The 13,380-nt window shown below is 36.4% G+C and overlaps 1 protein-coding gene across 27 annotated transcripts in view; it reads left to right on the top strand.

Annotated features, from left to right (window-relative positions):
• The window catches only part of NEB (nebulin), a 113,838-nt gene that overhangs the window by 71,532 nt on the left and 28,926 nt on the right, over nucleotides 1-13,380 (top strand). For 26 of the 27 annotated variants that reach the window (XM_065751347.1, XM_065751351.1, XM_065751349.1 and 23 more), the window contains 20 exons: nucleotides 124-228; nucleotides 872-976; nucleotides 1,278-1,385; nucleotides 1,772-1,879; nucleotides 2,613-2,720; nucleotides 3,317-3,421; nucleotides 3,513-3,617; nucleotides 3,795-3,893; nucleotides 4,122-4,232; nucleotides 4,406-4,510; nucleotides 5,183-5,287; nucleotides 5,685-5,789; nucleotides 6,924-7,028; nucleotides 7,337-7,441; nucleotides 7,559-7,663; nucleotides 8,164-8,268; nucleotides 9,582-9,686; nucleotides 11,946-12,050; nucleotides 12,220-12,327; nucleotides 13,045-13,149. In XM_065751347.1, coding sequence (XP_065607419.1) covers nucleotides 124-228; nucleotides 872-976; nucleotides 1,278-1,385; nucleotides 1,772-1,879; nucleotides 2,613-2,720; nucleotides 3,317-3,421; nucleotides 3,513-3,617; nucleotides 3,795-3,893; nucleotides 4,122-4,232; nucleotides 4,406-4,510; nucleotides 5,183-5,287; nucleotides 5,685-5,789; nucleotides 6,924-7,028; nucleotides 7,337-7,441; nucleotides 7,559-7,663; nucleotides 8,164-8,268; nucleotides 9,582-9,686; nucleotides 11,946-12,050; nucleotides 12,220-12,327; nucleotides 13,045-13,149 — 2,112 coding nt within the window. Of the gene's footprint in view, nucleotides 1-123; nucleotides 229-871; nucleotides 977-1,277; nucleotides 1,386-1,771; nucleotides 1,880-2,612; nucleotides 2,721-3,316; nucleotides 3,422-3,512; nucleotides 3,618-3,794; nucleotides 3,894-4,121; nucleotides 4,233-4,405; nucleotides 4,511-5,182; nucleotides 5,288-5,684; nucleotides 5,790-6,923; nucleotides 7,029-7,336; nucleotides 7,442-7,558; nucleotides 7,664-8,163; nucleotides 8,269-9,581; nucleotides 9,687-10,337; nucleotides 10,443-11,945; nucleotides 12,051-12,219; nucleotides 12,328-13,044; nucleotides 13,150-13,380 lie in introns of all 27 variants that reach the window. The other variant, XM_065751352.1, reaches the window with a different exon arrangement.

The raw sequence follows: 13,380 nt of genomic DNA, 5'->3' as shown, positions 1-13,380 counted from the left end.
ATAACATAGTCAAAAACCAATAAACCTTTCTTGCCATCATTTGAAAGTTATGTTTCAGATTGACTTAATATTAGGGTTTAGATCACACTAATTGCAGATTGCTTCTTTTTTTGGATATCTTAGGTAGTATACAAGGATGATCTTAACTGGTTGAAAGGCATTGGCTGCTTTGTTTGGGACACTCCTGAGATTCTCCACGCTAAACATGCCTATGATCTTCGCAGTGATGTGAGTCTGAACTGGACACACTCTTTCTACTTAATATTTTTTCAAAGCGTTCTATTAACAGGATGGAGTAGCTTTATTCTAATATGGTCTGGGAAATGTTAGATATCCTTCTGTAGTGAAGTATTCCTAAATGATTAGTCACTAGCTGCATTTCCCAGGGCTCTGTATTGGAGCCAGTTCTCTTGAGTATCTTTATAAATGACTTGGATGCAGGACTTGAATATATATTTAGTAAATTCGCAGGCAGTGCTGAACTGGGAGAAGATGTTGACTCCACTGATGTAAGGATTAACCTTAGTTTTGGATTAAGGCTTTAAAATGGGAGAATAATCATTACATTTTTCCAGCATGTATGTCCCCTGTTAAATTCTGCATCACAAGTAGGTTGGGTAGTCATCATGTGGAAGATATGAATATTCTATTGACATTTCCCACTATTCCTTCATAGGAGTTATTAGCTAGTCAGGTGCCTTATTCATTTATGCTGCCTTAATTTCAATGCATTTTCCATGTCAGTGCTATTTCATGAGTAGAAAAAGTTACTAATAAAATAAATAGCAATTACTGTAAATATAAAAAGATAATAAAATCTGTTAACAATAACTAGTCTTACTGACTAGAGCTCTTGAATTTCTCTCTGCAGATCAAGTACAAATCTGATGCAGAAAAAGCAAAGAGCAAATACACTGTGGTCATGGACACTCCTGTCTACGTCCAGAATATCCTCAGTGGCTTGAATTCAAGTGAAGTAAGTGTTTCACCCCCAATATTCCATGTGCCATTTCTTCACAAATTCTAGAAATGTGATTTTAATATATGTAGTCATTATTTTGTTGTTTGTTGTCTACAATTGATTGACCCTACCTTTTACTGAGGCATCACTAAATATTTGATCACTAAATCATAATCACTGAAATTATGAATTCCATGAATTCAAAAGAATTTCATCCAGTCTTTTAGAAGATATTCCTGTGTGTATGCAAATTACACGCACTAGGACAATGCATCACCATTATGACTCTCCCTTAATGACTTTTTCTTCTTCTTAGGTTATCTATCGTGGTGACTATTTAAATAAAGTTAGAGGCAAAGCAATTCCTACTAACAAAACAGTAGATTTGGAGAGGGCACGTCATGCAAATAAGATACAGAGTGAAGTAAGTATAAAAATTTAGTTTTCATCAGAATGACAAAAAAAATGGCCACATTTTTCTTTTCTCTGTTGGATGCATGTTCATACTTCCTCTCAGTCTTTCCTTTTTGCATGTCCACAGTGTTTTCTGAGATTCAAAACCCAGAATCTTTAAATGCTGGTCTTTGTTTAGCTCTTCAGATATGGAAGCTGGATTTCACTTCATGTTAATTTGAAAAAGTCCATCTTTAATCTGCAAGTGTACATTGTAATACAGATACTTGGAAAATCTGTTGCCAAGTGTGTGTAAGAGATTTCCTGAGTAGCTAACGAATACTTACAAATACTACACACAGTTGTCTCAAAGACTTCCTCTCTCTGTATCTCTCTCCTTCCCCCTCTGCCTTACAGAATTTGTATCGCTGGGCTGGTGTGAAAGCTCTGCCTACTGGTTACAGTCTTCCCAAAGATACCCCCAGCTTTCAGCATGCTAAACATGTCCAACACATTGGCAGTGATGTAAGTAATGTACTGTGTCTATAATTTGAGTTACAAGGGAGAATTTGGTGCCCGTTTTCTGGGAGTACACAATTGTTGTGGCAGTTATTTCTCAGATGTGAGATTGGTTGTCAGAAAGCATCAAGAAAGGAATAGGGTAGTTCCACGTGTTTGCCTGAGCCAGGAACTGATGATGACCGTGGTGCAAGCAGGCCCCCCTAGTCTGGAGGGGCGGGAGACAGAACAGAAATTGGAGACAAGCTAGGTCCAAGGTAAATCCAAGAGATGGAACTTGAAACCAGGCTACAAACAGAGCTAGAGACAAGGTACCTGTGAGGGAGGACCAGTGCCCATCCAGAAAATGAGGATAGAGGCAGTGCTGAAGGTAAGTTTATCCACAGCATTGCTCAGGCAAGGACTGACCCCCTGATGGGTCTGGTCTCAGCAATCAGTTCGTATGAGTGCACTCATCTCCCAACACTGGTAATGTTTACATTAACAGAACTGAAGCAATTGCTATCAAAATAAAAATAGCAGATGTGCATACCTTTCTAGTATTAATCTTGGGGGACATTATAAAGGTAAAAATACTGATTTTTAGCTCTGATGTAGCTCATTTGAATTATCTCTAAAAGTCTGATTCTAAAAATCTACATAATTTAATGCCAGAACTGCAGTGTAAGGAGAAGCATGAGGAAATTTAGTTTCTGTATGCTTTTGTTCAGTTTAAAAGATTTTCTTTCCTGCTTTGTAGCTGAAGTATAAAGAAGCCTATGAACATATGAAAGCTAGAGGCTACACTCTGGGACCTAATGATGTTGGGTTTGAAAATGTGAAGAAAGTGAATCAAGTCATTAATGAGGTACAGTATTTGTTCTCATTTGTATTTATATTGCCCAAAATGTGAGGGATGAAAATACATCAACTGGAAAGATTTGTAGGGTCCCTGTTCACTGAGGCTTTTGAGAACAGGATAGACAAGTGTCCATCAAGAATGGCAGGGGATCATTGATTCAGCCTTAGAGTTGGGCAGTGTTGCTTTTTAATGTTCTTGATAACTCCTTCTGCAGTCCTGTAGAACTATTACCTTACAATGAAATCACTTCTAGCCTAGTTTTATTAACCATTCTGCTGAGTGTTAAAGATGTACAGAAATTGTGTCTTTATGACATTGAGTCTGTGTAATTTTATATATATGTACTCATTTCTACTGGGTTGAAATTCAAGCATACGTGTTTAGATATTTGTAGGATTAGTCTTAGATTTTCCATGTGGTAGATACGCTGCTATCAAAAAGAATTCTTTGGCTGGTTAGATGTATGGTTGCTCCCTTTTTTTCCATTAGTTCTGCAATATCTAGCAAAACAACTCTCCTAAAAAGGCACAAACTTACACTCTGCCAAATTTCTTGCTGTTTTTAAGTTTTTAACGTGTAGAATCCTGTCTTCTTTGATACAGAGGTTGTATCGGGCAACATACCACAAGAACAAGGATAAGATTCATACCACTCCAGACACACCAGAAATCCGTCAAGTCAAAGCAACACAGGAAGCTGTCAGTGATGTATGTACCTTTCTAACATAAAAACAGAAGAGATTTAGAATATTCAGCATGAACTTACATGAAATTTACTATTTTTTTCTTTGTTTTTCAGTTGATCTACAAGTCAGATTTCTTTAAGATGCAAGGACACTTGATTTCCTTGCCATTTACTCCTCAGGTGTTGCACTGCCGCTATGTTGGGGACATCACAAGTGATGTAAGTATCTTCTATGAAGATACATGATATTTGGATGTAGGGCTTTTATACTGAAGGTGGAATTTGGCTTATCATTTTATTCTATTCTGTAGAGTTTTGTAATTGTGTTTGGGGACTGATGAGTGAACTTGTCTGGAAAGTTGATATTCTGTTTCTCTTTCCTTATTTGCCTCATAGAATAAATACAAAGAGGATCTGAAGTGGTTGCAGGGCTTGGGATGCTTCCTCTATGATACTCCTGATATGGTCCGTGCTCGTCAGCTGCGTAAGCTTTGGGTAAGGCTTTTCTTATGAAAAGTATATATGTATAACAACAATACATTCCTTGATGCATGTGATACGTAACCCAAGAAATTAAGTACATGAAATTAAGTGAAGATCTACGAGAGCATGTGTTGTCATGCTTCTAGCTATTTGTTTCCAAGTACTGTTATTTTACACTGAATGTTCTTTGCTGCTAAAAGTAATAAAAGATTCCTAAGTGATACTGCCTTCATCTTTCAGTCTAACTACGTATATACTGATACTGCAAAGAAGATGCGGGATAAATACAGTGTGGTATTGGATACTCCTGGATACAGGAATGTTCAGGAACTAAAAACCCATTTGAGTGATGTAAGTTCTGCATTAATTTTGTTTGTCTTTGATGGCTGTAATTAAGCTCAGATCTTCTCACTGTTTTGTTTTCAGAGATACATGAGATGCTATAATTTCAAAGCTGTGTTAGGGCAGCTGCTACATGAATCTGTGTAACAGAAGAAATCATTCACAGACATTTCTTTTTCTAGCTGGTTTACAGAGCTGCAGGCAAGAAGCTGAAGACAAAATACACTTCCATCCTTGACACACCGGACTTCTTAAGAGCCAAGGAAGGACAAAAAATACAGAGCCAGGTGAAACATTTGTACTAATAGAAAACAATTGGGGTTCTTTCTTAATATTCTTTCAAAGTACAGCAAAATATATCCAGGTCATTTCAAACCAATATGGAATACCTAGAGTACTTCTAAAAATGGCCATTCTTCATTTTTAAGTGGCTATAATTGTTCGTGCTGGCCATATCTCTGTGGTGGACCAATCCAAACTTTGGCTGTCTGAAACAAAGCATTGAACCATGGTCTGCTGTGTTCAAACTCTCAAAAACTCCAATTTTGTTAGAGGAATATGCACTTCTATCAATCTGCCATTTGTTCATTATCTTCATTCAGATGGTTCTTGCTGAGTTGTAGTATAAAATGTTAGGCATCAGAGAAAAACAGACCATTTGGGTCCCTTTCTCTAAAATGAGGCATGGACATAGGGCAGAGAGGGCATTAATCATTAATTACATGCATCTGACTTGGGGATTTGTGAGGATATTACTAGTATTTACAGAACACTGAGTACTAGCAGACAAAGATGGACTGAGATAATATGGAAGGTAATAGGGTGCAGTTCTCATCTGTTTCTCATGGGGTAAAGTGGGTGTTTATGTGTGCATGGTGAACTTACAGTCATTTTTGGGGGTGATAAAGTAGAACTTACTTGAAATGTATTTTTTTTTTATTCTTTTTGTCTTGCTGCAGTATTTGTATGTGGAACTTGCCACAAAAGAGAGACCTCATCACCATGCTGGTAGTCAGACTCCAGCCTTCGCACATGCCAGGCATGTAAAAGACATGGTCAGTGAGGTAAGATACTTGGTCTTCTGGTTGGTACCAATACTCTAGAAATGAAACTTTTAAGCAGTTTAATTTTAGTGATGAGTTCATGGCTCAAATCTGTTCACCCTTTATTTATTTCCATATTTCCTTTACAAGCTGTGGTAAATGAGTACATATTTCTTATACCCTTAAATATTTTGCAAGATACATGCTTCTAAATACTTGTCTGCAGAGTCTGTGGTGGATTGGCTGCAAAATCCAGATCTAGTGTGAGTGAGCAGCTAAGTTTATTTCTCAATGTTTTGACAAAGAGCTTTGCAAGAATGACTGTGTGCACTCAGGATAGCACATCTAGGTGTCAATGTAATATGAGATTGGCAGCTGCTTCTAAGACTAAAGATGTAACTTTTACCATCTCTCTTAGACAAAATATAAGACCCAGTATGAGAAGATGAAGGACAAATACACACCTGTCCCTGACACACCAGTCTTGATCAGAGCCAAGAGAGCATACCTGAATGCCAGTGATGTATGTATCCATGACCACTTTCACTCCTACTTTCTCTTGGTTTCTACAAAAATAAAAAATAAAAAGGGTCAGTGGGGAACAAGCATGCAAACTGTGGATTATCTCAGTGTGGATCAAAAACTAGGTCACCTCTTACACCACAATTCTGTTTGATATCACCGAGATGGTCAAGTTTTAATTTGGTGTCACTGTAATGCTTTCTTACCTTTATTGTAATTCAGATTCATTTTACTTTGCACTGAAATGTTGACATGGAACAAGGAAAAAATAAAATAACCCACACATGAAATCACTAAATAGTGCAGATCAAGGTGAAATGATTGATGCTGGAGTCAGGATAGAATATCTTTTAACAAATAATTTCATCTCTGGTTTTAGAAACTGACTTGCACGTCACTGAGAACTTGCTCATTTTTTAATTTAGAATTAACTTAGAGATAAAGATTGGAACAGAAAAACAAAAAATGAGCTGCTAAGCATAAGGATTTTAAAGTGAAATTGGTCTTTCCTCCATGTGTAGAAGTGTGGTTTTTGATTTCAGGCAGTGGCTTAAAGTATTCTTTATTGAGACCTTTGCTACATATTTCAGACTGCACATTTCCTAGTTACACTGGGAAATCCTGATGAAATGTGTGTTAGCTGGTGTTTTAGTAGTAATTTTTCTTACTGCTCTCAGAAGAGTGATTTTTAAGATTTTATGTGTATATCACTTCTTTTGAACACTTAGATTTCTCTTCTGAGAAGGTTTTTCTCCTATGAATGGAATAATCTCCCTGCTTTGTTCTGCACCAGACCATGGAAGAAGGGATGAGTAGGTTTTATTCACTGTTTTAGAGACCGAGTACTGTAATACATGGATATCTTTTCTCAGTCTTCAGTCTGAAAAGCAGGATGAAGTTTTGCTTTAGATGTGCCAATTTCTTTTCTCTCTAATTTTTATCACAAGTCTCAGTCAAATTGTAACTGATTTTAGGTAGTTGAAGCTTCTTGAAATTCAAGGCTTACATTAGGATATTGGAAAGCAATGTATAACTTTGTTATACTTCCTCAGATATAGGATTTTTAACTAAAATATTTCCTGACAGATAAATATAATATATATTTTTAACATATTACTTCTTTTTTTTCTACCAGTTGCGCTACAAAGAAACCTTTGAGAATACTAAGGGGAAATACCACACAGTGAAAGATGCTTTGGATATTGTCTATCATCGAAAAGTCACTGATGATATCAGCAGTGTATGTATATAAGATTTTTCATCTCTAGTTAATGTTTGTCATTTAATAACCTAGCACATGCTACTCATGCTGTTAGTCTATTTGAATGTATCAAATAATTAGAAAAAAATAATCAGCACTGTTAATACCACTTTTTTCCTTGATTATGTGATTGGTTGCCTTTGGTCTTAAAGAAGTGAATGCAAGCAAATGTTATTTCCACTGCTATAGTTCTGATGCTCCAGAAACAAAGAATGTCTTAAAGTTGCATGGGCTGGGGTGTTCTGTTCTCAAAATCTATTTTTATCATTCTCTAATTTTCTTTGTAGGTGAAATACAAAGAAAACTATATGAGCCAGCTGGGAATCTGGAGATCAATCCCAGACCGACCAGAACATTTCCATCATCGTGCTGTCACAGATGCTATTAGTGATGTGAGTTCAAATAGTTCCCGGATGAGAGAGACTGATGTTTTATATGTAGGTTTCCTAAATGAAAACTGATTCTTGTTTCCTGAGAAAGTGAAGGCAGCTTCTGTTTCTTTTCTAAAGGTTAAATACAAGGAAGACTTAGCATGGCTCAGAGGCATCGGCTGTTATGCGTGGGATACGCCAGATTTTACTTTGGCAGGAAAGAATAAAGTGCTCTACAGTGGAGTAAGTAAAACACTCTGAATGTTACTAAATGCCTTTTCAATGTTGTGGGTTTTTTTTACATACATATTTTATTTTTTCTTAGGAGAATCCAATTCTGGCCTAGACAGCGATATGAATTTGTCATGGTAGAACTTGACAAAACATCTAAAATTTTTGTTCTTGGTGTGAAAGAAAGGAGAGGCAAAACAATCTTTTCCCTATTTCTTGTATTCCATGTAAAGATTTCTGTTCTGTTTTCATAGTGATAATAAGAGTCCAACTTTAAGGTTTTGAAGACTTGATGTTTCCGTTGTTTTCTTGATGTGATAGTTCCATTCTGTAAGATATTACATTTGCAGCTCTTCCGCAGTAAAATATTTTTTGCTTGTGGATAAATTAAATAATTAAATAAGCAATATTTTGCTGCAGAAAGTTTCTGAATTAGAATGATGCTTTCATTGGCTTACCAAAATTTGAGTTAACTTCGGGATATGTATTTTGTGCTTTTTTTTTTTCTCCAGCATAAGTACAAGGAGACATTTGAAAAGACTAAATCTCATTTCAAGTACGTAGCTGACTCTCCAATTAACAGGCATTTTAAACATGCAACTCAGTTAATGGATGCGGTAAGTGTTAAAGATTTCTGATAATATGGGGTCAAAGGTTGATTGTCCTTATGAATTTGCAAATAAATGAAAGAAGATTCAGGGCCACAGATGTCTTAAGGTCAGACTAAAATCAAGAAGTGCAGCCTTGTTCCTGTGACCTTCCTGAATGTTAGCACAGAACAGATTTGCAGTAACTGAAAAGTGAAATCTTGACCCCTGTTCCATTTTTGAAGTTGCTGGAAAAAAACTTCTGCTTTGCTGACTAGGAAAGAGCTGCTAATTTGATAATATTACTTGCTGAGTGACGCTGTTGGGTAAAAACTGATGGTGAAAATTACATAGAGAATTAAAACATACTATTATGAGTATAGTATAGTCATAATATTAAGGTAGTATTATGCCCAAAGTAATCATAGTTCAGTTTCATTTGTGATATTCTGCCTTGAATTCTCTGACTCTGCTACTTAGTTAATTAATTGCAAGAAATAGTAATGAAAGCTCATGGGAAAAAGATCACTAAAAATCTGTGTCTTCTGGCTGAATTCTTATCAGCTCATAGTTTGCTTACAAACCACTTTGATGGATTAATAACAACAACACAAAACTACCAAAATAAAACAACAACCCAGCAACCTGGTTAGTTGCAGATACCATTGCTACAATTTAATGCTCAATCTGATAAGCAATGAGCCAGAATTTGTGATGGAAGATTGTTAGTTTTCAACCTTACTCTTCTTTGGTAAAACAAATGAAGTAGTAGTTATTATGAAAGACATGGAAGAAAAAAGTTTTAGCAAGAGGGTTGCCATACATTGAAATAAACTTACTCAAGTGTCTTCTGCTATGTGAGTGATGGTTTTTATAATGGGTTATAGTTCTTGCTTACAGGACGTCTCATGATAAATATAACTCTGTAATTCACCCTTCCATCTCATCACGCTCTCTATGTACTCAAATCAAGAATCTAGTTCCATACAGGGTTGCTTCAGCAGCTCTTTTTCATGAAGAAATTAAGTAATAAAATGGCTTTTCGAAGAGTGACAGGTGGAGGTATCCTTAAATTGTAAGTTAGGCCTTTCAGTGGAAATTTAGAAGTGCATATGTTGTTTGGACATACTTTGGTTGTTTTTTGTTTGTTTGTTTTTTCTTGTTAGTTTATTCTTTCTTTGTTTGTTTTTTAACAAGTTTTTCTTTTTTGGATATGAATTTCAATCCTTGCCTTTGAATATTTCATGTGAAGAGGTTTAAATGATTCAGCTGTAATTTCAGGATCTCTGTGTCTTCACTGTCTTCTTTTAATTTGTTACAATTTGTTATGCTATTCTGAGCAGAAATTATATAAAGCTGCCTATGAGAAGCTCAAAGATAGGTACAGCGTTATTGTGGATGATCCTAGGAACCTCCTGGCCAAGTGGGGGACTACACTGAGCAGTCAGGTACCGTAGGAGCAGTTGCCAGTGCTGCCAGAAAGTGCCTGGTTCACTCCCAGCTACTCTGTCTGTGTGAAATGTTTACAGCTGGCAGTATCAGAGGTTTCACCTGTGATATTGTGATGGTTTAGTTCAGATCAGATAGTCTTAGTTTTGCCACCCAAAAAGGATTGTTACTTTTTGAGTGAGCTCATCTCTACTGTATGTACTTCCATGTATTGTGCATCAGTTGACATCATCTTCAATTAATTTCTGATCTAAGGCCTGTTGAAGTCACTGGAGAGGTTTTAAAAAATGCATGTTACCATGCATTTATTTATTAGCTCTCTTTCAATGACTTCCACAAATATTGTCTTCCTACTTATTTCTTGATAAAGCAGCAGTGGCACATTGGATTTTTGAGTGTCATTGCCTTTATCCTTAATTTACTCTTATCTCCCCAAAAATATTCTCATAATTTCCTTAATGGGATAATAAGCAAAACTTTCAATATATACTTTTAATTACATAGATGTAAATTGTATGCACATCTGAACGAATACATATAGTACTGTGCCTAAATCTCTCCACTCTCAAGGTGTCAGGGATCTAGAGCTGTCTTATGGTTTATGGTGTTCACAAGTCTCTTTTGTGCTTCGTTGCCATTTGCATGAACAGAACAATTATAAATCCCTTGCCAAGATGCTCCTGAAACAAGGGTGTAATGAAATTCTGAGGCCAGATATCCTGACAGCACTCTACAACTCATACTTATGGAGCCAGGTAATACGAAGAACTGCTACTGTAGGAGACATTAGTTACACAATTTAGTTGCTTGGTCTTTTAATGCTTGTGAGTCCTTTGAGTTTCCACAGATGTCAGACTCCAAAGTTTTGTCCATGTGCTTTAAGCTGTCTATGGTAATATAGCTTAAAACCCAGACTATCTGAAAAAGCATTTGCTGTGGCTTGATCTTCACCTAGCTTAAGTTGATCTTGCCTCCTTTTCTTCATTTCATACTTAGATCAAAAGCAATTTTCCACGCATGAGGAATCATAGATTCACAGAATGGTTGGGTTGGAAGGTGCCTCAGAGTCCCTCCAGCCTCATCCCTGCTGTGTGCTGGCTGCCACCCCCAGCTCAGGCTGCCCAGGGCCCATCCATAGCCTCAGGCACCTCCAGGGATGGGTAACCACAGCTCTGGGCAGCCTCTGCCAGGGTCTCACAACCCTTTTCAAATTTGTTGAAACAGTTGGATGAACTGGTGATTTGTGAGTAACATATTTCTACTTGCTCAGAAATGAGATGTGCTAGCAGTAACCTTGCTATGTTCAATGACAAGCACGTTTCCTGACTGGGCTGGATGAAATTGGCATATAGCATATAAATTATACACTGGAAATGCAACAATAGAAACCAGTTATGTGACGGTGAGGGAGATGTCACTATAGGCACAGTTAATAAAGTCCATTAGTATTATGGAACTGAAGGCTGTTACTAGACACTTTTATTTGACTGATCAGTGGATATCTGTTCATTACCTCATTAAATACTCCTTGCAGGTAAGTTTGAGTGTGTTTGAAGGAAAAAAAATAGCACTCTGCCTGGTTAATCTGAGTGGGTGTTACTTTTTGATTTGTTGCTTGTATATAATTATCAATATTTTGTCAGTCTTAGCCCTGTTTAAAAGCATGGTTTTATTTTTGGATGCAAGGTAAAGCGTGAAAATTCCTTTTTAAAAATGTGTTCCAACCTCTTCCACCTGCCCTGAGGCTGTCTACAGTGTATTAGCATTCTTGGCATGCAGTCCATTCTCTGTTCAGAGTCCTGAGTAAGACAAGATAATCTTTAAGAAATTATTAAGATACAGATTCTGCTGCCAATGACTTTAAAGTAGCCTGGCAGTATGACTGTTCAATGGATGCTTTTATCTTCTCTTGTGTAAGTTTTACATTTCTCTTCATTCTGATAAATATTTTAGAATAAGTTCTCATCCCATTATGAATTCAAAAACTCACTGGCCTGCTGAGGTCGCTTTACGAACTCAGTCATAGACAGAGAAGTGAAGTTTTTAGATTCAGTAAAATAAATATAAAATAATCATGCAGATAGACAGCCTTGAAGGCAAAGAAGAGATTTGCAAAGTTTGGCTTGTTTTGCATGTTCAGTTTTCTTTAGCTTTGGTGGAAGGATGTTGCAGTTTCTTGTGTGAATATAAATGTGTGTCTCCTGGAGACACTATATCTTGGATTGTGTGGTTGACGTGGTCTCTTTGCTGATCACTAGGTTGAGTACAAAAGGGACTATGAAAAGAAGAAAGATAAGTATACCACAGTTGTGGATACTCCAGAACACTTAAGGACTACAAAAGTCAACAAACAGATTAGTGATGTAAGTGTGGTCAGTTCCACTCTTATGAGTATACTTCCTTCCTGAATTTTGCCCTTAGGAAGCAATTAATAATTTCAGTAGTCACTTAAGAAATGTTTCTCCTCTTGATTTTTTTCCGTTGGTGCCAAAGCTGTCAAGAAATAACGTGATCTCTAATTTGTATCTTTAGATTATTTACAAGTTGGAATACAACAAAGCAAAGCCTAGAGGCTATACTACAATTCATGATACACCCATGCTCCTGCACGTGCGCAAAGTCAAGGACAGAATAAGTGATGTAAGTGAATCACCAAAAACACACACAATTAACTTCTTACTTTGATGAGTAATATTTTTTAATGGGTATAAAACCTGTCACAAAAGATCACTTCCTACTAGTGTGGTGATTTTGTTTGCATATAAAACTTCAGAAAAGCACACTGGAACATTAAATTGTTCAGGACTTTTTTCATGTCAGGTTCTGCAGTAGATCTTGGAATGTTTTTTTCTGGGGCACAGTAGCCCTTGATGCATAATAAAATTCAAAAGCTGGATTTGCTATCTAATCCTCATTAGTGGGTCATTATAAAAGTGATCTGTGAATTGAAATAGGTTGTTTGGTTCCAAAATAAGCATTACATTTCAGAATCTTGAAAGGATTTTTGGGAAGCATTGGTTGTGCCCATCAGAAGATAGGTTTCTTTAAAGCATTTCTATTGAGCGAAGAAAAGTAGAAGCAGACAGAATTACTGTTCATATGTAGATTTTGTTATATCTTAGCCTGCTTCATGGTGAGTTCTACCTGCTGTGTTATCCATTCATGGATGAGGGCCCTTCTCTTCAGGAGATGGTTGATACAGTGTTGTATTGATATAATTTCTTTTTTCTGTTAAGATTTTATCTTTACAGGAGCAATTTTTAATATTGTGGTTTTAATATTTTGCTGTTTTTCTTGTTGAAGTTGATAGATTTTCTGTTATCATCTTTGTAAACATTTTTTGTTTTCTTTCTTTAGCTGAAATACAAAGAAGTGTATGAGAGGAATAAATCCCACTGCAATGTTGTAGCAGATTCGGTTCATATTAAGACTCCAAGGCACGCTTACAAGCTGAACAGCAATGTGAGTTCAGTTTGATCAGTACTGTAATTCTGTTATGCACGTTAGCAATGGTGAGCAGGGGAAATTATTTTAAGTTCTATTGAAATGTTTTGAGCACGGACATTACTTCTAGTTCTTATGCTGCTTGAATTAAATATATGTTAATGTGTTTCATACTGAAGTACTGATTCTTGCAGGTGCTTGAGTCACCTGTGATTTTTTTGTATGTCACACATACTATTCTTCTAGCTT

Source organism: Cyrtonyx montezumae, unplaced genomic scaffold (genome assembly GCF_038088225.1).
Source record: "Cyrtonyx montezumae isolate F1298 unplaced genomic scaffold, pur_monq_1.0 scaffold_7, whole genome shotgun sequence".
Classification (NCBI taxonomy): domain Eukaryota; kingdom Metazoa; phylum Chordata; class Aves; order Galliformes; family Odontophoridae; genus Cyrtonyx; species Cyrtonyx montezumae.
This window is presented reverse-complemented; position numbering and strand designations above follow the sequence as displayed.